General features: G+C 43.0%; 3 protein-coding genes across 7 annotated transcripts in view; 2 read left to right on the top strand and 1 right to left on the bottom strand.

Moving 5' to 3' along the window:
- Positions 1 to 251, top strand: part of LOC115201657 (HMG box-containing protein 4) — a 6,536-nt gene extending 6,285 nt beyond the window's left edge. Inside the window, exon 13 of the mRNA XM_029765465.1 lies at positions 1 to 251. This exon is cut by the window's left edge and continues 489 nt beyond it. The gene's annotated coding sequence lies outside the window, so the exon portion shown is untranslated.
- A 673-nt stretch (positions 252 to 924) lies between these two features.
- si:dkeyp-69e1.8 (GTPase IMAP family member 7) lies at positions 925 to 5,024 on the top strand. Of its 5 annotated transcripts, none has more exons than XM_029765454.1 (3): positions 925 to 1,072; positions 3,229 to 3,383; positions 3,490 to 5,024. In XM_029765454.1, the coding sequence occupies exons 1-3, from the start codon at positions 1,060 to 1,062 to the stop codon at positions 4,372 to 4,374; spliced, it is 1,053 nt and encodes a 350-aa protein (XP_029621314.1). In that variant the 5' UTR covers positions 925 to 1,059; the 3' UTR covers positions 4,375 to 5,024. The 5 variants fall into 5 exon arrangements, with proteins under 5 accessions (XP_029621314.1, XP_029621290.1, XP_029621281.1 ...); XM_029765430.1 differs by lacking the exon at positions 925 to 1,072 and adding an exon at positions 1,115 to 1,428; XM_029765421.1 differs by lacking the exon at positions 925 to 1,072 and adding an exon at positions 1,115 to 1,428 and having other exon boundaries at positions 3,196 to 3,383.
- Positions 5,025 to 23,196: 18,172 nt separating this feature from the next.
- LOC115201622 (forkhead box protein D2-like) lies at positions 23,197 to 25,027 on the bottom strand. Its single transcript, XM_029765408.1, has one exon. The coding sequence runs from the start codon at positions 24,621 to 24,623 to the stop codon at positions 23,649 to 23,651; it is 975 nt and encodes a 324-aa protein (XP_029621268.1). The 5' UTR covers positions 24,624 to 25,027; the 3' UTR covers positions 23,197 to 23,648.
- Positions 25,028 to 26,005: the final 978 nt, after the last annotated feature.

Below are 26,005 nucleotides of genomic sequence, written 5' to 3'. Positions count from 1 at the left end.
AATTACATAATGACTTGCTCTTTTGTATATATGCTATTTTACTGAGTATTAAGGTTTAGATTTTGATTGTAGAATGAAATTTGTATACGGTAGAAATATTTTGAGGCAACTGCAATCAAACTACTGTTGTGGGTTTTGCAGCTTTTGAAGCACAAAGCTGTAAGCCACATTTTCATTAATACATTTCTTCCTCTGAGTATACAGTATGGAAATGTTGACAATAAAAATGACAGTGTCAACATGCAGACTTATGACTGGAATGTACCAGCCACCTTATTTCAACTACAGCTGTTGTTCTGATACCTACACAAACCAATGAATGAATAAGGCTTATATTTATTGTAACACACCATTGTAGTGTATCAAGATAATTTACATTTTAAGGCCAGTTATACCTACAACTGAAATTGCTATTTTTAAGTGAGTAAAGTGAATTGTACATGAACTGCAGCAGCTGCCTGCAGTGGCGGTTCTAGACCATTTCAACTGGGGGGACCAAGTTGGGGCCAGTTACATTAGACGTTATTGTTGTCATATCGTTTTGCATGTGGTACAGTACTGTTGTGTTCCGCCTAAAGCCGTCCCTCTAGAAAATGTGTGGGTTAAATTTAGTGTTCCGCGTTGCCACTACGGATGTAAAAAAATTACGATAGCAAAAATGAGTTATGTAAAAATTATTTCATACTCCACATTTAGGGGGGCCAAAAGGGGTTCCAAAATTGTTGTCACAGGGGCTGCGTGATTAATTTCGTGTTCATACGTGTTAGAAATTGAGAGAACGTTTGGTGATACTGATGATTTGTCGCCACAGATGGTTTATTTACATGGCAAGATAAGCGAACTAACATAACTGGCTAGGATAATAAACGTGTCAGGTTAGGAGAACGAGGTCAAGGTTACGCCTCGATCTCACTGGCAGTGTTTGCATTTTGGTTCACCAGAAGTACATTTCCGATGGAACGCTGCGTTTGACTAGCAACATTGCGTTGCAGAGACAGTTGCTGTGCATTATATGTGGAGCATACGTTGGATTTACTGAATATAGACGGCCTGACAGAAATGGTAGCAGAAGGTGAATGTTTAACTTTTGTTGCACACACATCCAGATGATGCTGCGTACCATCCATTTTGTGCATGACTGTTGGTGTGATCGGTGCGTTATGAAAAGGGCTCAGTTACAACGTTACGTTGTCAACAACTGTTGTCCCCGATGCAACCACTAGATAGAGCTGTAGGCCTACTCCATCTAGCCAAACCGGTAGAAACGAAAACAAACCATTTTTGGCGACCAATCACTGTGTATATGAAGATGGCGACATAACACAATGGTCTTCAACCTGTTCTTACCCAAGGACCGCCTTCCAGGCAAATCGTTGTTGAGGGACCCCCATCCTATATTAGCACCCGAAAAATATCACGTCTTATCAGGTGAATGAAGTAATCAACATTTTAAAATGAATATATTTGGTAAATCGTTTTTCATTATTTTGACCACACATAATTTGGAAGAGGAAGTGTAAACTCTAGCATATCATATTCGGTAGAACGGTTACTGGTTAAACAAAGGTTAGCCATTTGTTGTCAAACATTTATGTCCAAATCACAAAAGCTTACCAGAAAGCCAGTGGCACTTCTGCACTGGTGGCCTATTTGCAAATGCTTTTTCAAAGCCTATGTCAGACACTCCAGTGAGTGTAATTCCAAAGACAGTGTCATTTTGTATAATTTTGACCTGCACTGTTGGAGCTTGAAGTTTAAGAATTTCACTGTACCCTGCAATTACATCTGCGACTGTAACCGATGTGAAATGGCTAGCTAGTTAGCGGTGGTGCGCGCTAATAGCGTTTCAATGACGTCACTCGCTCTGAGACCTTGAAGTAGTTGTTCCCCTTGCTCTGCAAGGGCCGTGGCTTTTGTGGCGCGATGGGTAACGATGCTTCGTGGGTGACTTGTTGATGTGTGCAGAGGGTCCCTGGTTAAAGCCCAGGTTGGGGCGAGGAGAGGGACGGAAGCTAAACTGTTACACGACCATGTCATTGTGATGAATAAACTGAGAAATAAAACTGACGTCATTGTATGTAGTCGTTCAAAATTCGTTTATTCTGTTGTTGATAGCAGTATTCATAAAAACATTGAAATACAAATATTTATATTCGCGGACCTCCGGTTGAATACCCCTGACATAATATAATGCACATCCCTTTCAGTTCTCCCGTGAGAATGTGCTCACGGGAGATTCGATTTTTTGGAAGTTTGAGCAAGTATGCCATGAACATATTGATTTGAATGTTGATGCATAATTGAAGAAGTCAGCCTACTTTACTTTTTTTTCACTGCATCAAAAGACACTACAAAAACGTAGTAGGCTAAAACCGGCTTTTCTTGAAGAGTATTGACTGTACGGCTACGCCCTGAAGACTGCAGAAACACACCGCACAGACGGATCCTTCTTCTAATGAGTCAGGACGTAGGCACGAGGAAGTTGACTAGGGTTCATACTAAATACGGCAATAATATCTGGCAATATCGCACAATCAAGAGATGGCATCAGATCCCACACAAACAGGTAGGTACATGTAGCCTACCAATTATTCACGCACGTTCCAGGAAGTGTAGACTTTGACTTCGCGTTTGTTTACGACTATTTCATACTCGCTTGTGCGCCGTTAACTCGCCACCAACGCACTTTACGTCCTGTCAGTTTTTAGAACGTGAGGGAGGCTGTCTCCGCATTTCGTTTGAGCTGTCTATCCTTTGGAATTAGATGAAACGTGTTTACATCGTATGCTACATTTTATAGCCCAGGGTTTCCCAAACTCGGTCATGTGGCACGTTTTGGGTTTTTGCCCTAACACTATACAGATGATTCAAATAATCAAAGCTTGATGATGAGTTTGTTATTTGAATCAGCTGTGTAGTGCTAGGGCCAAAAACAAAACGGACCGAGTGTGGGAAACCCTGGTACAGCCTATGAGATGTTTCGTGATTCGAGTTCGTTCTATTCATATATTTTTTTGTCTCACAGGAAAAATATGTACAATGTCTCCATTGTTACAATACATATTTTGGCAGAACTTTCAGAGATACAAAAGTATTTGCTTATTGAACAGTACTAATGTAAATGGCAAATGAAAGCATAGATCAGATGACAGAAGCTTGTGATGTGTGCTAGCTACTAAATCCTCTCTTTCTAAGAACACTCCATCTCCTCGCCTTGTCCCAATGCAGAGCTGAGGCTGGTCCTGCTCGGCCGGGCAAGAGCAGGACAGAGTGCAGCTGGAAACGCCATACTGGGCCGCCAGGCTTTCCTTACCCAGACTGCCAGTGAGCCAGCTGTCACTCAGGAATGTGAGAAGCACAGAGGAACCATTGCAGGGAGATGTGTAAGATACTTTGTTGAGTCTTTAAAAGGACAGTAGCCTACACACTGATCAGATGACTGAAATGTCAACCAGAGGATCTAACATTACACACTGTTTTTGCCTGCAGGTATCAGTGGTAGTCGCCCAAGACTGGTTCTGCTCAGAGCGCCCCCCGGAGGAGGTGAGGCACCATGTCTCCTCTTGCGTGGCCCTGTCCGCCCCGGGGCCTCATGCCTTCCTGCTGTGTGTCCCTGTGGACCGGCCGGCTGACATGGAGCTGCGGGCCCTGGAGGCCCTGGAGAAGGTTTTTGGCCCCACTGCAGTCAGTGGACACACCCTGGTCCTCTTCACCCACACAGACCAGATGGTTCTGGGACAACAGCTGGATGAGTACATCACCACCAGACGCAAAGACCTGCTGGAGCTGGTGGTGATGTGTGGAGACCACTATCACTCTCTGGAGAGGAGGAGTAGAGGAGAGAAGGATGAGAGGGAGAGTGTGGAAGAGCTGCTGGAGAAGGTTGAACAGACTGTAAAAGAGAGCGGGGGGGAGTTCTACAGCTGCCCCCTCTACCAGGAGGCTGAGGCCAGGGTGAGAGAGAAGCAGGCAGAGATAGTGCGGCAGAGAAGAGAGGGAGGTGGAGGGGGAGAGGAGCTAGATGAAGAGGTGCCCTCCTCAGCCTCACCTCCAGAGCAAGAGCTAGATGATGAAGAGATGGCAAGAGTTAGGGAGGAGGCAGAGAGGAGTGTGCACAACCTGAACATAGACACCGAGGGTATTACCTCTCTTTCTCCTGCCTCCTCCTCTCCCTCATTTATCTCGTCCTTGTGGCAGGGGTTGACAGGGTGGCTGAGGAGGCTGCCCAAGATGCTGAGGATGGAGTCTCTGCTGGGGGCTTTCGTTGGCCTGTTTGTAGGTGGGCCCGTTGGGCGGATGCTGGGGGCCACTGTGGGCTCAGTAGCCACTGAAGTGGGGAGAAGGAAGACCCTGAAGACAGAGAAAAACAAATAATGGCAATGGGATACATATCTCCAATTATTAACCTTAAAGGGACATTTCACAATTTTTCAACTTCATATTCATCACCTCCAGCACCACTCCAATATCAACATATGTGAAAATTGTGTATTTCTGTTCTGTAGTAAAACATATTGAGAAAGATAAGTGTTTCCAATGACATCATCAAACATTTTGTATTTAATACCTACTCACAATTAGTCATAATCATCTTCCTATTTTTTACTACAAAACATAGGAACACACCATTTTCACATGTTGATGCTGGGGTGGTGCTGGAAATGGTGGCTATGAAGTAGAACAATTTTTGTTTCCCTTTGTTATTTCACTGCACTTAAATTTTATTGAGCATTGTGCAATTGGCTTGTATTTGACCAACGTACAGTCCTCACAATACTTGTTATAATATTTGTTGTTTCACTGCTGGCATGCCTATTTTGTCTGGTCATATTTTCAAAACCAATTATTATAGAAGGTATGGTAGGGTCTACTAAAGACTTCAAATAAAGGGGAAGTTACATACATGATCCACTTGGTGGAGACATTGACCAAAACATTGAAGTTGAACATTAAATATTTGAGCTCAACTGAAAACAAATACCTTAATGCTAACTGAAGGAAATAAAATACAATTTCCAAGGCAATTTGTTGTGTCCTGTATATGTCACACGGTTGATACTTTTAAAGCATACAATTCCACATTTCCCTCAGACTGAATTTGGTCATTTATTGGCCAAAATTTTCAAGCACTTTATTTAGGAGTTGAGTATAGGCTACTTTTTGAAATTAAGATTTTCACATGACGCATGATAGATAACGGAGACCTCCGCTATAGACGGACCATCTGCAGCAGTGTGTTAGCTGAGGACAATTGCTGGAGCGTGTAGAGGGCGTTAATAATAGTGGTGATGAGTGTGGAGTCCTAAGTGAAAGTGCCTCTGACTTTGGAAAACACTGAAGCACTGCTCTCAAAGCTTAATCTCTTTTCTCTTTATGCAAAAGGGTAGGTTACGGGTTTGACATTGATGTAATTGATACTCTGTTAAAACCATCAGTCAAACCCATCTTTACATCTCTCTCTTTAAGTTTCTCTCCCTCTCTCTCTAAGCTGACAGAGACCCTGCCTGTGGAACAGCTAGGCGTTTCCGAATGTGGGTGGTCCACCGAGGGAGGGAGAGAGAGAATTAGTCCAGCTCTCATGTTTCCCGAAAAGAGAGGGAGGAAAGGAACGAGAAAGAGAGTGGGGAGAGAGCGAGAAAGAGGAGAGAGTGAATATGTGTGCGCAAGAGAGTGAGAAAGAGAGAGAACATGCTCAGAGATTACATCTGTCTTCCAGATGTGGCCTCCACAGTTGTCTGAAACAGGAAAAAAAGAAAGTTTAAAAGTAAAGGAAAATTGGTGCTAAACAGTTTTTTATTGTTAAGGATTACGCATACAGTATAGTGCGGACTACAGTATAGCGGTCTACAGTGAACCAGGGTATGATGCCAGTTCATTCCTTATGAAACTGCAATGAAATGACGTGGTGCACCCGTCCAGTAGACCCCTTGATGATAATGCATATAAAAAAGAACACCTGTCCAAATATTGTTCTGTCTTATTGGATATGCATCAGCGAGAGGACAGTGAGTAATGATAGAGGGAGATAAGAAGAAAGAATAAGAATGGATGAGAGAGGGGTGGAAAGCAGGGAGATGGATTTCCATACGCAGATAATGTGAGTTGAGGCAACCATGCCGTTAGGCCTAAATCAGAGGGAGGCTGTATCTCGTCTGTGTAGACAGTTGTGGCCCAGGGTTGGTCCTCAGAGGCTGAAGCCTCATCAGGATGGCAAAGGATGCAGAGTTGATTTGTGCCTGTATGCATAACCGACGCCAAAAATCTGAACAAACAGCTCATGGAATCACTAGTGACCCATCATTAACACAACGGCTGTAACTTCTGAAGCTCTCCCTCAGAGCAAAAATGTTGTTCTAAGGACCTTGTGGTCCTCCATTGAAGTGGGGGCAGCAATATTTTTTTGTTATCATTGCGCAAACCAAAGGAAAATAAACAGGATGACACACTTTTTCCTCCACCGCAGACAAGGCCTCTCCCTTTGCTAGCTTACACAGCACTCACCGTAAACTACTCAAAATATCAACAGGACAGGACTGATTACAACCACAGTATACCCTCTAATACACATCAAATACTGTATGGTCTCTTTGTGGTTTGTTGAGAAGAACATCTGAATAAAAATACAACAGGCTACAAAAGCACTGGCTAAATGAATCTGGACCATATAAAAAGAGACTGTTTTATCCCTGGAGGTAATCACAGAGGAAATAACAAATACTATGCGTGCCGACCCGAATTTACAAAAATACGTTTTGAGAAAGGTAGACAGAAACTTTTATGAAAAATGTGGGCTAATAATGTGGTGATATGGTATGTCTAGATATTAGAAAGGCCTTTTGATGGTGGCCAGCCTACTGGGTGGGTAGCAAGTGGTATGCCAACTTGGAAATTCAAGGTTGATTGTTACTTTGCATCATAGAATTTTTTGCTTTGCATATAGCGAGGCATACTGTAATAATTATATCACAGCCCATGCTGTTCCCCTTCCAACAGAGCAAGGCCTAAAAAGTTAGGTCCAGCGGGCCTGCCTGCCTGCTCTCCTCTCTCCTCACCAAGTGTTCTCCACGGCACAGGCTCTAAGTCCACTCATCTTTTTCCTATTAGTGCTGTTTTCATGTTCCTTCCTGTAGCGTGAGCGTGTGTGTGTCTGCAATTGTTTACGGAGCACTGTGAGGAGCTAACATTTGCCCTATCCGTGAGTGGGTTGGTGCGACAACTCATAAAGCCAAGATGAAAGCTTCGGCCAAGTTAGCAAATAATAATGCATGGAAGATGTGTCCATTGTAACAGCGCATTGAAGGGTTTGAAGATGTTTATAGCTGGCTGGCAATATTAAAGTAGTTGACGTTGAATGGTAGTGTCAGTTTATTGCTTCATGAGGTGATATGTCATGCCAAACACATGATTTACTATTATGGCTTTTGACATTTTTTACCTTAGAAGGGGTAAGCCTACCTCTGTCAATAATCACATGGAACAGTTAACATAGAACTTCCAAATGAATCAGTTTATTTCAGTCTCTAGACCATTTGACATTGCTATGATTGGTAAAGCATGCAATACATATTCTGTAGCTATTAAAAAAAATATTATAATGCACAACTGAAAGCAAGGACAGCACTCATTTTCTTAGAGGAGTACAATTAGTGCATGCTTTCACGCAAATCAATGTAAGTGTCAGGACAAAGAAGAGACCACAGCCAACATGACTGTAGGCCTTCAATCACGTACATCTGCCGAGGTTAGGGGAGCTAGCACAATCCAGTGGACGGACGGACAGACGGACGGACGCACACAGCCAGCCTCACATGCATCAACAGCTGGACTGATGTTTAGGATGGGAGAAGCACGACTGGGTGGAAGTGGACTGGTGCAGTCAGCCAATATGAGAGTCACCATTCATCCCCTCACACATTGCTGGCCTGCCTTGGACCTGAGCCAGATGTGGAGAGGAAGCTAGCGGAAAGGGACGAAGATGGAGACAGAAGAAGGGGAGTGTAGCGAAAGAGAAATTAAGAGAGAGAATTAGGTTATTTTGGAACTTTTGTGAGTGTAATGTTCACTGTTTTTTATTGTAATGTAAACATGTTTCCCATGCCAATAAAGCCCCTTGAATTGAATTAAATTGAGAGAGAGAGAGAGATGTTCTGAATCTGTCAGGAGGAGTGTGCAGTATGTGGTCCTACTGTGAGATGTTTTATGTGTGTGAGAGCGGTACCACGGGAGGGAAGAGGGGTGTGGATGGACAAGATGCAATTACATAAGGAGGAGGAGGAGGCAAAACTGAGCCATCTTAAAAAGACATCCAAGCCAAATTTCCCAACAGCTTTGGAAAGTGTTTTAAAAAGAGTTATCTGTGTTGCAGTGAAAGTTTTAGAACTTGGGATAAAGGGCTGGGAGGACTGGGTTGTTGTTTGTGTGACAGTTCTTAAGGGTTTGTGGTTTTACACCACACCTACAAAAGCCAGTGCTTGAGAATTTACCGGAGGGGAGGGGCCTGACTCCGGACTAATGACGACTCACTATGGGCTGTGGGTGCTGGATGGCCCCAGAGCTGGCCATAACTGATGAATAGTGTGGTCCACACTAACTGACATGCGCCGTTGGCTATAAGTGGGTGCGGTGAGCAGAGCCTTTTGAAGCTGGGGCCGTGGGCTGTGTTTGAACCATCAGCAGAGACCCTACTCGCTGTAATGGACACCGACCTGTGGTTTGATCAGGGGCTCCGGCAGGCCAAAACAAGCACACACTTTCCTCCAATTGTATTACTGGGCTTGGGGGAGGTGATGGTATTATTTCTGCTACAACACTGGTTTAATTCAAGGCAGATTTGACCCCAGCCTCACTTCTCCAGTTCAACTCATTGGATCAAGTCATAATCCTGCCTCAATCACATGAATAAGACACAGAGGGGCGATGCACTCGTTCTTACCGCATACGTCAAATGTCACTCTGGTCCACATGCAAGTCATGTGGCTCATGATGATACCATTTCATCTGAAAGTTGAGGGAGCTTAACAGAGATCTACAGAGACGAGAGGAGAAGACAGACAAGTAGGACGAATGGTGCCACGCCACATTGACACAGAATCAACTTGGAGCTCTGTGGCTCTGCTGTTTGCACAGATCCACAACCCAGCCCAAGATTCAGTGGATTACACGCTGTCCATGCCTTTTTACAATGCTGAAGTTACTTGGTGGCAAGTTGATGTATTAACATGGCAAGTACTTGTCCACCAGAGGCAATGTGAGAGCCTGTTAACATCTAGTAAACCATGAGCTACGGTTTGACATGTCGTACTTGGTTCAACATGGGTATTCATATTTGACTGTTTAGAAACGGGGGACCATTATTCTGGAGAAATTCTGAAGGTCGCGTTGCCACAACCACACATAGGCCTACTGTAGGTCTACACTGCACCCGATAAACTAGTGGCTGACCAATCACACCTCTTCACAGGAATAATGCACCAAACCGTCCCTAAACAGCAGAGCCTTATGAGGCGTTTACTGTGAGCTATGACTAAACTAAGGCATCTTCGAGCACTCTGCGAAACATCCAAATTCCACCCCAGAAATACAGGCCTTTCTCCAAAACACATAATAACTCCTGTTCAAAGGCCCTATCTTGTACTATCATTTCAAAGGGGCCAAACACAAAACATACTCACACTCAACCTTGAGCTAGCTAATGAGAACGGGGCCCGGGCGAGGCAGGCTTTTCCAGTGACTGCGCAGCAGGCAGCGGATAGCGGCGGTTGTGGTTGCGGTTGGTTGCCGTTTGGTGTGTGACTTGGTCCGGCTCCCACGCAGTTGAAACCAGGGGTCCCGGAGCAGCGGATGCTACTGAGGCCCCTGATCCTCGCGAGGGATCTGAGTTTGAAATGAGAGACAGGCCGTCGGCACTCAGGGACGGCCCTCTGATTTGTTCTGTGGTTCCTTTGAAAGCATGCATCCTACAGAAGAGAGGGAAACATTAAAAGATGACAGAGACAGGTCTTGGGGAAAACAGGTTTTAATCCATGGAGCTTCAATTGCTGCACTTCGGTCACAGCCTCCCCAGAGAGGGCAAGGGAGTCAAGCTGAGAGTGATAAGCTAATATAACGTACAGTTAAAACACAATAACGTACAGTTTCTGACAGCAGTTAGAATAGTATTCTCTTTAAAGAGATTGAAGGGGATCTTAAGCGCTTACAAATTTGTAACATATTGTACGAATTGGAATTCATAACACATCATACAAATTGCATTTATTTATTTATTTGCAGGACACAACCCAGTAAGCAAAATGACGTTAGACGTCTTTTCCAGACGAAGTAAGCATTATATCACAATAATCATTTTAAATATAGGAAGAGGAGCCAGCTGAAGAACGCAACAGAATAATTAGTATTGCTCCAATTTGCCACAAATACACTTACAGTATGTTAGCTTTATCAGAATCTTTCAAACTGACAGTCCAACCTTCAAAATAAACCAACAGACCACTTATTGTTGAGTTCAATGCACTGACTGTACTGATAATAGCATCTGCTGAATGACCAAAATTGAAATGCAAAAACAAACAGTTGCAAAGCATGCTTGGTATTATTCTAATGAGCTCCACCCCCAAACAAGTACACATTTGGTTGGTGCTGACCAGATCCAAATCTGAACAAATCATAAACGTCTAGGCTATATTTCACAAGTTTGAATATCACAGTACAGTATGGCACAGTTTAGTACAGCAGAGTAGAGTAGAGAGTACAGCACAGTACATTTCGGTACCAAACAGTACAGTTTAATTCAGTAGAGCACAGTACAGTTTAGTTCAGTAGAGTAGAGTAGCCTACATTAGAGTAAAGTACAGTAGGGTACAACCCTGTACACCATACTTTACTGTACTCTAGTGTGCTCTACTGTATTGTACTCTACTCTACTGCACTCTACTCTACTTTTATTTACTGTACTGTGTACTGTAATGTACTGTAGGTACTCTGCTGTGCTCTAATGTATTGTATTGTGCTATGCTGTCCAAACTTGTGAAACATAGATGTCTATGATTGGGCCAAATAAAGGCAGGTCCGGACCGGATCAAAAATCAACGTCCTTGGACGTTGAAATCAAAGTTGGTTGGGACTGCACCAAAAAAAGTGCTTAATGGGAACATATCATACGAAATGGATGAAGTTGTACACAAAATGTACATTTTGTATTGTAGTACTGGGCTCCTAACTTCTAAAAGATAGAAGCAAAACACAAAACGAAGGAATACCAGAAAATATTTTGACATCAATTGAGATATAGCCTATATTGGGCCTAGTGCTTTTTACACAATGAAGAAACCGAATATTCCACAAATTACTTTCAATGAGAGGTATTTGTATCAACATTATAGCTGTTTATAATAACCATATTAGCCCATCACTGTCTATAGTGAATGATAATTCTTCACATTTCACAGATGAAACGTCCAAGCTGCAACTGCATGCCAACCATTTTATCTCAATCAGTTTCATGGGAATATGCATTTAGATTTTCTCGAATGATGAGTGAATTTTAGAGCAGATGGTGTTATCAAGCTACAGCCTACCTGTATTTTGTTTCAATCAAAACACATATTTAGCCTTGTGGCGCATGCTGTTGAGTTATGAGATCCTTTATTAAACGATCACCATTCTGAGAAGTTCCGGAGCTGAAACAACGGTAGAGGGAAGCGTAATCATTACAACAAATTCAAATTCCAGGTTGCACAGCAAAATATTCAGGAGCATCTGCGACCAAAATGGCTGACTTTAGAGTCCTGGTGGTACACCAATTCTGCCCAATTTTCGGGGACCCGCTTTGGCTCGTGACCGCTACTTTCAAATCTACTGGCTGAAATGATACAAAACCTCTGTAGCATCACTTTAAGGCAACATTCTAAAGACATTATTGGTGATGGTCAATAATCAATATGGTAGTAATCTGTCATTCCTGATTTTGTCAAATAAAATTTTACCCTGATGTCCATGCTTTGGCACGTTCATTTTGGTCACATTTAAATCATTGTGTCAGTCTGAGATAAAGCGTTTGCAAGACTGCCATGAAAATATGAAAATACAATCTAAACATGATCTAAAGAAAATGTTTAATCCCTCACACAGCATATTCCTACACAAATGTGTTTCAGTTTGTGCATGGTTTGTTTAAAGGCGTGGGCTTGAGATAGAAATCAGTGTGAGAGACAAACCGTGAGAGAAACAGACAGATCGGGGCTACTTTGATGTGCTTCGGTGCTGGGTGCTGCTAGGAATAGATGCTAGATAGAAAAAAAGCACACATCGCAGATTCAATGGACAAATGTCTGTCTACAGACCACTACAGTAGAACTGTGTGTGTGTCGCACAATAACTCACAAGAGACTCACACTCATCCATGTGTGCAGACTCAAGTTGTCAATCAAGTGAACTGAAAAAAAAAAGAAGAAAAAACCTTTTTCTCCCAAATATCCTCAAGTGAGGCAGACAACCGACACGCCTTTAAAGGGAATCAAAACAGCCTCCACCACATTTCAATCTTTGTTGTATTATGTTCCCTCCAGAAGGAGAAGGAAAAGTAGTATTTGTGTGATCAGAAATCTGCGTCCAATCTGCTCCCCATATGTCTGACTTCAGCGTTGTGTCTTTCAACTCCGGTCTTGTTTTTGTTTTGGAGGAATTTGGCTTTTCTGCACATATCTAGTTATCTATTCTTTGCTCTTATATACCCAGGGTATTAAGTGAAGCCTGTCTTTGTGTGGATGCTGACAGCCCATCACTTAGCAGTGACTGTATGGTTTGCTTTATCAATAGCACATACAGCAGTATTAGGAAAAAGGGCCTAAATGGGGCCATAGGCCTACATTAGACACAGACAGAGCCCTGTAAACAGATCATGTAGAACTGCAGTTCAGATATGAAGCACATCAAGAAACGTCAATGTTTTTTCAATCTACATTCCAAGATTACTTCATTTCCATCACACCGCCAGACTAGAGTTGCAGCCAACATCTGAACACTTCATCATTCATTGAAATATTACAGACACTAAGTTCAGTAACTCACGGCCGTAGTTTGAAAAATTCATCTGTGTATTCACGTCTATTGCCATGACTCAACGTGGTTCAACATGCTCTCTGTACAACAGTAATTATCTATGAGGCTGTCATATTTATTTGCCTAGTAATTTTAGACTGCTGAAGTTGGTAGGTCAGTGTGCTCATTGCATCGTGTAGATTGTTAGATCGTGTCAGATTGAAGAAGTAACAGATTGTGTTGATTTTTCCTTATTTGAGGCAGGGTGGTCCCGCTACAGCCTAGTGTCTGGGACTGTCACAACAACGTGACCCCTGAACATTTCCAACACACACTCACCCCTGTCCCATCTGTAGGGCGAGGGAGCAATCCTCCCCAATAACAAAGCCGCCATTGACACTGACCCTAACCTCCTTCCTCCACCCCTCCATCCCCCTGGTCCTCATCACCCTCCCACGTTGCCCGCCCGGGCCCAGTGCTGGGCTGGCCATAGGGCCCCGGAATGCGGTTCAGGTGGAGAGCTGTGCTGTTTCCAATTAGCAGGGTATAAATTAGCATTGCTCTCTCCTGTCTCCTCTCCAAACATTGCTGTCTCCCCATTCTTTTTGACCCCTCCACACGTCACTCTTGCTCTGACCTCCCCTCTGCCACTCCGCCACATAAATTTCCTCTCTTTATGGCTCTTGTCTGCAGCCCCTGCACTACCTTCTCTCATGCTCAGTGTGGTTAACGTGCAGTGCATTTGGTATAAAGTTCTTTGTCGTCGGTCAATGAGTGTATAAATCCAGTGTTTTATATTTGAGTCTGAAAGGATATATACCTCCCAGGTTTACTGTAACTCTGCTCAAATCCTGTACAGAGGACAAGGACAAAGACGGACTCATATATAGTTTCTGTCTGCAATCCAGAATACTGTATGTTGGGTCATATTAATATTCAATTACAAAAGTAGAATGTGCAAAATGTGAAACTGGACTTGTTACAATGTATTTGCGAGCTCTTTTTCCACAGGTCAGTCTGTTAAATGGAGTGTTATTTTTCCAGGGCAAATAGATCAGGCTCAGTGTAGCCAAGTAGGACCTGAGGTCAACCTGGCACTGAGGGTTCACATCTGTTTAAATAAATCCTCCACGGTGCCATCAGCAGTATAAACACACACACACACACACACGCACAAAAAACACACACGTAGAGAAACACACACAGTGATAGTTTTTCATCATTAACTTTTTTCACATTCCCGCTTTTGGCACCTGTCATCCCTATATTTTTTTATTTTGTTTTTTACGAGCGTGGGCTGCCGTTACTGAGAACACAGCACATGGGAGGGAAATTTACAGAGCGTGTCCTCCCCAGACCGCGCACGTTCGCAGGGATCAAATGCTCCTAAGGTGTCCTACTTATAACTCTATATTTTCCCTCTGCCAGACCCCCCCCCCCCACTTCCACTGCACTCTTTTACAGAGCCTAAGACCTCCGCTTGCCCTCTGAGATCTCACTTTATGAGCCCCAGCTCATCCCTTGACTTGTAGAGAAAACAAGACTGAAGCAGCCTTTTATAGGGCTGCTGGGGAAAAGACAGGGGAAAGGCCCAAAAAAAGAGAAAATTATGGTTTAGTCTCCTGCTCCCTGAGCATCAGAAGGAGACATGGGGAAGGTGATAGAGGGAGGGAAAGAGAGAACGAAGAGGGAAGAACTGCGGAGAAGAGAGGAGCAGTTTGCTGAGGAAGTGGTCATGCTGTGTTTTGCAGCAGCCTGCCACCAGTGTCTGCACCAGCGACCAGACCAGCATCCCCTCTTCAACTGGCATTCCCTCCATTCAGCTGACCAGGAGGGTGAGGGGGGTGAGGATGCAGAGAAAAAGAGAGAGAACAGGGACGAGGGAGTGAACTCTCCTCCCTGACACAGGCTCACTCGTGGGCTCCCTCCTCCGCAGGAGTCCCGTGCCTCTTTAGATAAACACAGCGGATCAGTTAACAGCTTTCACCTCCCTTACTCCCTCACTCCCTCTATCCCTCCTTCCCTCTCCAGATGTTTGGCCCATGCAGCCAAGTGCACCCAGGGCTGAGGAGTGGAGATCTCCAGCATCGATTGGAATGCTGCTCCTCCATCCATCTCCATCAGTGGAGACGCCATTTGTTTGACTTGAGATGTGATTGTGTTTTCCCTTCCCCACACCTGCAGCTTCCTCTGGACCTACCCTGAGACCTATGATCAATCGCCATTGACTTGGGAAAATAGTAGCAGAGCAGCTGCAGCCCCATGCTTTATGAGTTCTGCCTGTGGTTCCAGGCAACCTGTGGATGAACAACATCCTGAGCACAGTTTAATTATCAAAGTGTTATTCCCATCAAGCTAAACCCAGGAACACATTTTATGTTCCTCTTATATTCTTGCAATGGAGTAATCAGGCTCTACCTACCCCATCTGTTTTAAGCTGTTGCTCTCGCTTCCCTTTCTGCACTGCTGTGACTTTGTGTCATTCAACAAACTGTGTTTTATATGGATTAAATGCTCCTCTAACTCTGTCTTATCATGCACCAGGTCCAACCTCATTAGTCAATAGCGCTCAGCAACTGGTAGTGGGGAGTTCTGAAGAGACGGCCCAAACTTAGCAGTGCTCATTTCAACACGGTGGGCTACCCTGTTGTTCAAATCCTCTCAAGCTGTTCCAGACATCTGACAACCGCTACTTTTATTTATTGACTTCATTTTGCTCAGAGGGCAGGTTTTACTTCTCCCCGAGTGATGCAGAGTTAATGTAGAGCTGTGCACTGCAAGTGTTTTTTCTCTCCCCTTTAAACCGTACTTAAGCGTTTAAACACTCTGGGCAATGACGTGATGTTGTGGAAGTGAAAAACCATGCCGGATAAAAAAAAAGACAAACATCCCTGCAGGCTTTCCCTGAGAAGAGAGGAAGCCATCGAGGAGAGGATGAGAGAGAGGAGGACCCTGTTAATCAAAATGAATGAGCACCTCTTAGGGCCCTTGTCTCGACTGAGCTAGGAGCGCTCAGAAACCCCTGGGCTGAGTCACTGCTTGCTCAGAGTGTGAAGAGAGAACCAGATTCTCTCCCACACACAGACAAGATATCACCCCAACCAATTCTAGGTTTCTGTTGTATTCATTGTTTTCTCTTCTTTGCTTACTTTTCCAACATGTTGAATATTTATATGGACGTCATATTTTGTCAGTGTATCCCTTTAGAAATGATTAAATAGTCTATTTATGATGAAGAACTCTTCTCTCACATCCGTCAGCACAACGAGGGAGGACTTCAGTTGGCATCTGATAGATCCTCCCGGAAATTGGAACGATCACATATCAAATGTATCTTAACCAGCATTTTTACCTTTCGCCAGTTGGTTTTAAATTCTAACAAACTCTACTGCTGCTCTACTGTCAAAAGTAAGAGTCTGCTATGAAAATGAAAGTAACAGACATACAATGGTGATTCCATACTGCATTTCAAACACAATGTTTGTGTATGCAATTTAAAAACAAGAGTTACTTGGAGTGAGCACATATTACAATGATCAATGAATTAAAAGAGCTCTGATTGTTGGCAGAAGCTCAGAAGGGAGGGTTTCAGTTTCCTCAAGTTATTATTACACAAATGCCTTTTGAGTATGGAGATCATCATGTTTTGCTGTGTCTGTTTTCCTTTGGATGCATTGAAGTGATTCTCCCTACTGTAGCTCTACTGCCTTATAGAATGCCTCCCCAGAGCAGCTTTTTCAAATTTGGGGCTTGCGACACTCAGCCAAAAGCCGCAAATTACCCCCCTCTAGCAGCAGCGAATTAGGAACAATTTTGTGTTTGCTATAAAAAAAAAACAGGGGAGAGAGAAGCAAGGGGAAATGTAGCTTACACCAGGGACCACCAACGGAGGCAACATGGGATGAACAGCTCGCTGGCTGACAGATTGGGTGGCAGGGCGGTGCTTTTACGCTTACTCTCTAATCTCTGATCATCACAGCAATCAGCTTTATCACATCACTGCTACATAGTATAACACAACATTCATTACATACAGTAAGAATTACTGGACTTATGTTACTGTTCCATGGTTTACAAGCCTTTGAATTAGCTTTGTAATTTCCCCAACCCAGACCTGCAGCACTGATCAAATAAGGCTTTTGCTCCAACACCAGCACCCTCACTTTGTTGACATTGTGTAGCAAAGGGTGAGAGATATGAGGTGCCAATTCAATGGATGTACTCTCTTTATGTCATTGATGCCATTCTCTTCAGTAGAGGGAGAGGGCTAGGTTTGGCTTCCCTGCTATGCGGTTGGTCTGAGCACCAATGTAAAAAGTTTTTTTTTCTTATTTTTTACAAAGCGTGAGGTTTGGCTCGCCCGCCTAATCTGCTTCGATTGAGCCAGTCCATGTTTTTCCCATTCTGGCAACATTTTCAATGCCCTTTTAAAATCCACGTCCAAGTTGTAATATGCCACTGCAGACGTTACTTAGAGAAGGAAGAAAACCAAAACTGGAGAGAGAGGGGGTTATAGGAGGGACCTATCCCCTACTGTTACCCTTTAACTTCAGAGTTTCCAAACTTCATCATGTCTCCATGGTGATGTCTGGTGGAGCAGGCAGGCCACTCTGTCTTGCTCAGAGATCAGTTGGCCAGAGCAGACCATGGCCAGGTTGGGGTTACTGAGTTATTCTCGTTAAGCCATAGGCCTACTACAACTGTAATCAGAGACCGGCTAGCCTGACCCCACTCTGACACGTCTTGGACCAGATGTTAATTGTGCTTCCTGCTTCTTTTTGATTAAATGACAGCAGATTTTAGTCTTTGTTTGTATGGCTAATGGCGCTCATTTGGTGCAATAAGCGGTTTAGGGGCTGCTGTGGGTGACATCACCCCTCAGTGCCTTTGATCTGAGCTCTCTGAGGATACGCTAGCTAGCGTTTCTTGTTGGCCACGGTTGTGCTAGGGTTAGAGCTGTTGGTCCATACCTGGGGTCTGGACTTGATGACGACAAGAAGGTAGAGTACATGATATTGCCCGATTCTTGTTGCCCAATCATTGGGCACATTGGGTAGAGCTCTCTTCACCCACCAGCCCTAAGAGGTGCCAGGCTGCAGGAAATTGGTGAGGGCATGAGGTCGCCAGCTGGGACGCAGCAGGGTACCAGGAAGATTGAAGGGGGGCATAGGGAAGAGTAGGGGGGTCATGACCAAATGCCACCCATTGAACTGCATAATGGCTGCATTAGAGGGCCTGTGTTTTTGTCTCACAGATGTTATAATGAGGCTGATTCGATTAACAATAAAACCCAGAGCGCAACTGCGGATATTTTGATGTTGTTTGCGAGAATATTTTTGATCTTGGTGTTTCGTGAGAGAAGTTGGGTAGTTATTCTGGAATATAGAGGGAGTCAGTGGGTGGAGGGTGTGGTTAGTCAATTCATGGGTATAGAGGCGAAGTCCATTAGGGTTCTATGATTAACACCAGGAAATCTATGTCTCCACACCAACTCAAAGAACTTCACCCTTGTCTTATCAGGCACCTATCAGACCCCATGCCTACTTGTCTTTTCCTGTCTTGCAATCTCTTTATCTCCATCTCTGTAAAGCCTTCTCCCTCCCTCTCTATACCCCTCTCTCCCTCTTTTTCTCCCTCCCTCTCTATACCCCTCTCTCCCTCTTTTTCTCCCTCCCTCTCTATACCCCTCTCTCCCTCTTTTTCTCCCTCCCTCTCTCTACCCCTCTCTCCCTCTTTTTCTCCCTCCCTCTCTATACCCCTCTCTCCCTCTTTTTCTCCCTCCCTCTCTCTACCCCTCTCTCCCTCTTTTTCTCCCTCCCTCTCTCTACCCCTCTCTCCCTCTTTTTCTCCCTCCCTCTCTCTACCCCTCTCTCCCTCTTTTTCTCCCTCCCTCTCTCTACCCCTCTCTCCCTCTTTTTCTCCCTCCCTCTCTCTACCCCTCTCTCCCTCTTTTTCTCCCTCCCTCTCTCTACCCCTCTCTCCCTCTTTAACTCCCTCCCTCTCTCTACCCCTCTCTCCCTCTTTAACTCCCTCCCTTTCTCTACCCAGCTCGCCCTATTTTTCTCCCTCCCTCTCTCTCTCTCAGCACGTGGCTAAGGTGTGAGATCATTCTCCTTCTGGGTGGCTTTCCTGTTATATGTCACTGTCATCTGCTGGCACCGAGGGTTGGGGGGGGTCCCTTTTCCGAAAACACACCGCACTGCCCTCCACCGCGCCACACACACAAATTCTTGGGCATGAGACTGGAGAATGGTGCACCAACGCAGCACCCTTTTTACTGGGCCTGGCAGGGTGAAGCACAGACCGGTGAAGCAGGGGAGAGAGGGAGACGCGGAGGGTGGAAGATATATAATTGAATAACTCTCAAAAGCGGGGCAGCAGGGATCAGCCATGCCAGGAAAAGCAAACGCCAACAAGCCGGGCCTGTGGAAGTCAGCCATTAAAGTGAGAGGAGAAAACCTCCGCTCTGATCAGCCGCAGCACAGGGCTAGCTTTTCAAAGGCTAACTCAAAATGCCACCTACTTACTGTAGCTTCCCCCTCTATACATTGATACTACCACCCCCTCAATTCTGATCACTGTAGCCAACAGATAATCCCTTTGAAATTGTGCTGCACTTAAATGCTTGTATTGTCTTTGGTCTCTTTCAATCAGTTTCAATTCAATCAGTTTAAGTAACTTACAAACCACTCTCAACAGTTCAGGAAAATAGAAACATTCAAGGGAACTCATTCCAAATGATGCATTTCAAATGTAGGAATAACATGTAGGAATAACATTGAAACATTGTTTTTCCTCTAATGACTGAATTAGCTAAGGCTATCCCACAATGCACCACTCTCTGCACCGTGATCTGGCTGCGGAAAGGAAGAAAGGGGAGGGTGGGTGTTGGAGGAATGAGTTTACCTTGCCTGTTTGGCTTGGCCCTAATAATGCTAGAATGAAAGCATGGCATAGCAACCGTGTTAAGCATGAATGGACTTCTGACTAAATCGACAGACTTTTCCCAGGAAATGGCCTCTACATCAGAGGGAAGATGTGAGTTACGATAAATCATAACTGATAATCCACGTGGAACTGAGTAGAAACCTGGAGCGGTAACAGGGCACGCATCACTGATGGGAGTCACATAAACCTACATTCATCAAGTTCATAGTGTTATGAATAACCATAATGTGACAGCGATTGGAGTCTTCTGTAGTGACGTATTCAATTTAAGGCCCAGTGTCATTGTTGTTACAATTACTGAGCCCTTTTACATATTTCATTTCTAAACGAATTGGCAGTCAAGGAACATTCTTTCACATGCCATTTAACAAGAACAAAAGAGAGACTATAAGAGAGAGAATGTAGGAGAGAGGTGGTGCTGAGCAGGGGTTAATGCAACAGGTCTCCACTGACAGAAAAAGAGGAGGTAGTAACAGTCTCTCACATCCTGTTAGACACCCATCTTGAAGGAAAGAAAATAAAGTCAAACACAACTGATTATTGGCAAGTTTCTTGCTCCCTTACGACAGGGATGGAGAAGTCATGTATGATAAAGGACAGCTGAACACACATACGAGAGGACATACATGCACGTTTCTGTCTTGCTTGTTTTGTCAGGCGCAGTGACTTTCCCTGCAGATAAATGTCACTCCTTTCTCTCTCTGTCAATCAACAGCACTCCTCTGCTTTTCTGATAGTTTGTTTCTCTTTCTCTATTTGTTCTTGATAAAAGAGGATTGACTTCTGCATCATCTAAAAAGCTTTCCCACAGACACATTGACTGACGCATGAGGAGCGCTTGACTTTGAGGTCTCATACCTGACCAGGGAAAGTGACTCTCAACCATAACGCCTGGTTAAAATGTAGACGTTTCAAAGGCTCGCATTTGCAGCTTCTATATGTGCCGAGGCCTGATGACGCTAGTGTAATCAATGAAGGCACTGGCTGTCCCAGAGTTTACACTTGATCTATTTTCTAATTTACCAGAGTTCTGAGATGAATCATGACTGACCACATAATAAAAGATTGCATTACGGCTCTGCCACTGTTATCATACAGTCTCTGTTCAATACATGGGCTAAAATTACCAATTAGTGGGTAATTTTACCCATTTTCAGTTTTCTTTCAAGCAGATAAGTATCATTCGAACACTAAATATTTACTGTCAGATGATACGAATCTCATGCAGGATCTATTAAGGCTACTTCACCACACTGTTTAAGATTATCAATAGCAATAATAAGCGTTTAGTGTTTCATGTGCAGAAAAATATATGACCACAAAAATGATCAAATAAACAGTATGACCCAGTATGAGCGAGTCTGTACATTTAAGGAATCAAACTTATTCCTTATTCAAACGGGGACCCACAAAGAAAATAATTGTGTATTTCTCTCTCAGTCAAGCAATTTAACAATTCGCCATCAGGCAACAATCTTTTTATTTATTTAACTGGTTTAACTGGTTAAATGGGTGCCAAACGGCATTAGACTGAATTGGATATTGTACTTCTATCTATCAGCCCTTTCCAAAAACTTTAGAGTAGTCACCAATGTAAACTAGACTTAGAATAGAATTAAATAAATACTTTCCTCCCATGAAACCTAACATTATTTTATTCCTGTCATTTTCAGTGTAACACAGCACGGTCTGGCATAGAAGTAAAAGAAAAACACACAATAAATCTAAACAAGGACTTTAAAAGAAAACAACAAATATGGTTAATTATATAATTCAACATTTACATGAATAATCTGTCTCAAATACTCAATCTTCATTATAACCCATGAGAAATGTCTGTTACTTTGGGTTGAAACAGTACCAGAATCATCTCCAATGTGGCTCCAGATATTTCAAACGATATTAAGAGGGTAAGAAAACCTTTATATTCCTTTTATGTTTTGTTCCTTTTGTTTACAAATATTTAGCATACAGTATCACAATTTAACTTGATTGTGAAATCTATCAGGTTATAAAGATATTTGTTATTAATTACTTTAAAATATTGTTTTAAAACATCCATAATTCTCAGGGCTTTAATAGGGATTTAATTTTCTTAGAATGTAATATTGCTTTTATTTTCGGACTAATAGAACTATATTCCACGAATCTGGATCTAGAAAAACCGAGTTAAATCACGTTTTGTCGATGTCTATTTAAACACATATTTGAATAAATCCTCAACTGGCAACGGTTCGTTTGTGGTACCCCTCTTTGAATAGTAAGCTATAGGCTCAAGCTACATCTCCCATACAAACATATTCAAATATTTCTATAAAAAAAATCGTATAAGGAATGCTTTGGAGAGACAACCAAATACGGGTTTAGAAATTACCTCATAATCTGACATGAAAATATGAAGTCTTTGAATGTGTTGCACAGATTTTTTCAATTTTTGGTTTGAGAACGAGCACGCTGTGTGGCCCCATGACGCAAAATCAGGCAATTATAATACGATGTTGAACTAATGGATGGATGTGGTGTAACTCAACTGACAATCTGAAAGCTGCGCAGCTGCACAGACCGTTACTTCTAGACTTCAAATTTAGAAAGAGCATTCATTTACAATGTGTTTAACCGTCTGTTTTAGGGGATGAAAAGCAAACGACAGCGAGATGCTGCAGAACAACCACATTGAGAGATTTTCATAATATATAAATAACTGCAGTAGGGCCTATATTGTAGCCATAAAAAAAATAAAAAATAAAAATGTTTCAATTGTAGTATGAGAAAATCCTCAACATGTAGTCCTAACATTCCAGGATATCTGATTTAGCCTAGATTAGAGTCAACACAATAATGCATCTCGTTCATGTGATATTTATATGGTTTGATTCGGCACATCGCTTGATCCTCAGTCGCTGTTTCGACAGACACTTTTAAAGCTATACCGTCAAAATTTGACAATTATTTTAAGAATTTTATTTGACTTAATATAGGCTTACATGTTTTACATGTAGGCCTAAACATCATATAATTGAATAAAATAATATTTTATTATTAGAGAAATGCTAACCAGCCAAACTAAAATTACCCTAATTTTGTAAAAAGTTCTGAACATAATTTAACCCACGCATCATCTACACACTAAACAAAATGTTGAATTGAATGGTTTTCCTGCTGAAAGATGCAATCAAGTTCACTGCGCATTTAGTCCTACTATAGGTAAAAATGTGCAGCTATATTTCCATTGATTAAAGATATACGCTATGCAATAATCAGTTGTTAAAGGCATCAATTACAGATTTTCAATTGTGCCAACATTGACAGGTCAGTGACGCAAAGGCCTATAAGAAAAATGACTGAGTTAAATATATTGTTTTAAATAATTCACTTTATTTCTTTCCGAATGTAAAAGGAAACTCGTCAGTTAAATATTTGCATTTCAATGGACAAATGTAATTTCATACTTTAGAAAGAAATACGCAAGATGCTATGAAAAATGTAATCAATGCAAGGCATAAATCTACAGCATTCTTAAGAACTTTTCAAATAAGCCTAGATCAACAAGAAAGTCCATCCAATTACCATTTGCCAAATACCTGTGTTTCCACAAGAGCTTCAAAAATCTCTATCACCTGAGATACAAAAAAAACAATTTAAAGTCTGAAACACAACTCAAATATTCACAAGCACTGCTCATTAGCCAGGTCAGAGGTGCTGCGCTGAGTTTGTAATTTCTGATATTCTTGATGTAAACTGACGAGATGTGGAGACGCCGCGGAGTGGAACAGCGCAGGGGACGCGTATGGAGCGCCGGAGGTCAAAGCGGAAGAAAATGTGGCACAGCGGCTCGGATTGAAGGACCCGATAGTGACAGGCTGCTGTGATTGAAGAAAAGCCTTGGCAGCAAAAGAGTTCCGGGTAAACAGGCTCGACAAAGCCGGTAGGAGGCTGCTAACAGGTGGGATGGCTGTCGCGCATGACGAGTGCGCATGGTGATGGAAGCCGAATGGATATATCTCCAAACTGGGTAGCTGAAGACCCGCTGTGCCAAGTCCATAAGTACCATAAAAGTTGTGAAAGCCACTGGGCTCAAGGGGTTGCTCCTTGAGCACCCCGAAACGAAAATGCTGGCGTTTGAACCTCTTCCTTCGTCGCAGAAAGCTCCCATTCTCAAACATGTCCGAAGAATTGGGGTCCAACGTCCAGTAGTTTCCCTTCCCTGGATTACCAGGCTCCCGGGGCATTTTCACAAAGCAGTCATTGAGCGAAAGGTTGTGTCTGATGGAATTCTGCCAGGCAGGGAACTTCTCACGATAATAAACGAATCGGTGGCTGATAAAGTCACATATCTCGCTGAGGGTAAGTCGCTTTTTGGGGCTTTGTAATATGGCCATTGTTATCAAAGCGATGTAGGAGTACGGAGGCTTTACCGACGCCGGGCTTTTACTTGCTGCTGGAGGACACTTCGACGTGGGTGAGTAGTCGTCCCTATCCTCGTCCTGCCCACTGGAAGACAAAAAAGTGTCGGGTTCATGCTCTGCGCTTCTCGCCTCTTCCAAAGGTAAGGACACGAGATGCTCCTCTCCGTTATCCCTGAGTCCCTCTCCTACTACGTCAATAACAAAATCTTCCATGGGCTCCAAGTCCAATGTCATAGTCCACGGGCAGAGCCAATATCACCTGCCCCAACAGGTGGGAAAGGGTCAGTTCTTTGAAAGGGATAGATGCTCACGCGCAAGGCTTTGCCCTCTCCATTCACAAAAAAAACAAGCTTAAAATATGTGCGCTCCAGCCCCCTCTCACGTTAGTCATTCAAGAGGAAAAAACAACCCTTCAAAAAATCCAAAGCCTTTTTTATCTCCAAACAAACACGAAATGGAACAACCTTTTCGCCTTAAACTGAGAAAAGGGAGGCTGAGAAAGTTATGAAGCACGGTGAGTCTTCCAAGATGTCCAGCATCCTCTCTCGTTGGTTTCCTGTTGGAACTGTAACGGTGTTGGATCAGGTGACTGTGATGTCATGGTTATGCTTGAGGAGAAGCTCTTAACCAATCGAAACAAGGCAATCTGCACCAATGCACCACCCGTTAACTATCATCATGCCATCACTCCAATATCAACATTATATTTCAAATTCCATTCAGTAAATTACCATTCGTTTAATAAGTGACAACTATAGGATCAATATGGTGGGGGAAAATGTTCACGTATTGCCCAATTCTGTTATCCAATTAGACCTAGGTCTACTTGTAGATGGCTATTCGAAATATCAAATATATGTAGGAGTAGACATATAGCCGCCCTTGATCATCTGAACTATCGCCACATCAATAACACATTTTAAAAACAAAATGGCCTATAATTGTAATTTCGTGAAGCGCCAAAAACAAAGATAACTCAGCATAAGCCTATAACTATGAATCAACTCGTCGTTTTCTGAATAAATAATAATGTCCTACTGAGGGGCTTCGAACATTTTTCTTGTACTATTTTAGCAACATATGCCCATGCGCAAAACATGGAGGAGAGTATGAATTGAAGTATGAGTATGAATGAAAGGTTACACAATGAAAATTAGCCTAAAGCCTCCATCACACCGACAGTGTTGTTGTGTTTTGTTACACCAGAAGTACATTCCTTTCCAATAGAACTCCGCGTTTGCCATGCAGAATTGTGTTACAGAGGCAGTTGCAGTGCGTTCTGTGTGGTGCATAGGTTGGATTTATCGAACATATGCATCTTATTGTATGCATAGACGGCTTGACAGAAACAGTAGCAGACGGTGAATGTTGAACTTTTGTTGCACACATATCCAGATGACGCTGCGTACATTTTGCGGAAACACTACAGGTGTGATCGAGGCATAAATTCTAACATTATGCACAAACGGCACCGACTAAACAACTATCATGTAGGGAAGCGTGTTGAGTTAGAAATGTTGAAAATACGAAGTTTGACATTAAGTTTAATCAAATCAAAGTGAGGAATCATTTTTATTAGGTTATGCTTATTTCAAGAAATTATGTGCTTTGTATAA

This window comes from Salmo trutta, chromosome 1 (genome assembly GCF_901001165.1).
Source record: "Salmo trutta chromosome 1, fSalTru1.1, whole genome shotgun sequence".
NCBI classification, from domain to species: Eukaryota; Metazoa; Chordata; class Actinopteri; order Salmoniformes; family Salmonidae; genus Salmo; species Salmo trutta.
This window is presented reverse-complemented; position numbering and strand designations above follow the sequence as displayed.

What these genes read in the sequence shown, in the direction of transcription:
- si:dkeyp-69e1.8 (XM_029765421.1), top strand. Translation starts at nt 1,326, where the DNA reads ATGGTCTTCAACCTGTTCTTACCCAAGGACCGCCTTCCAGGCAAATCG. An exon ending in AAAATATCACGTCTTATCAG is followed by an intron (nt 1,429 to 3,195) that starts GTGAATGAAGTA and finishes TCTCTTTCTAAG; the next exon opens with AACACTCCATCTCCTCGCCT. An exon ending in GAACCATTGCAGGGAGATGT is followed by an intron (nt 3,384 to 3,489) that starts GTAAGATACTTT and finishes TTTTGCCTGCAG; the next exon opens with GTATCAGTGGTAGTCGCCCA.
- LOC115201622 (XM_029765408.1), bottom strand. Translation starts at nt 24,623, where the DNA reads ATGACATTGGACTTGGAGCCCATGGAAGATTTTGTTATTGACGTAGTA.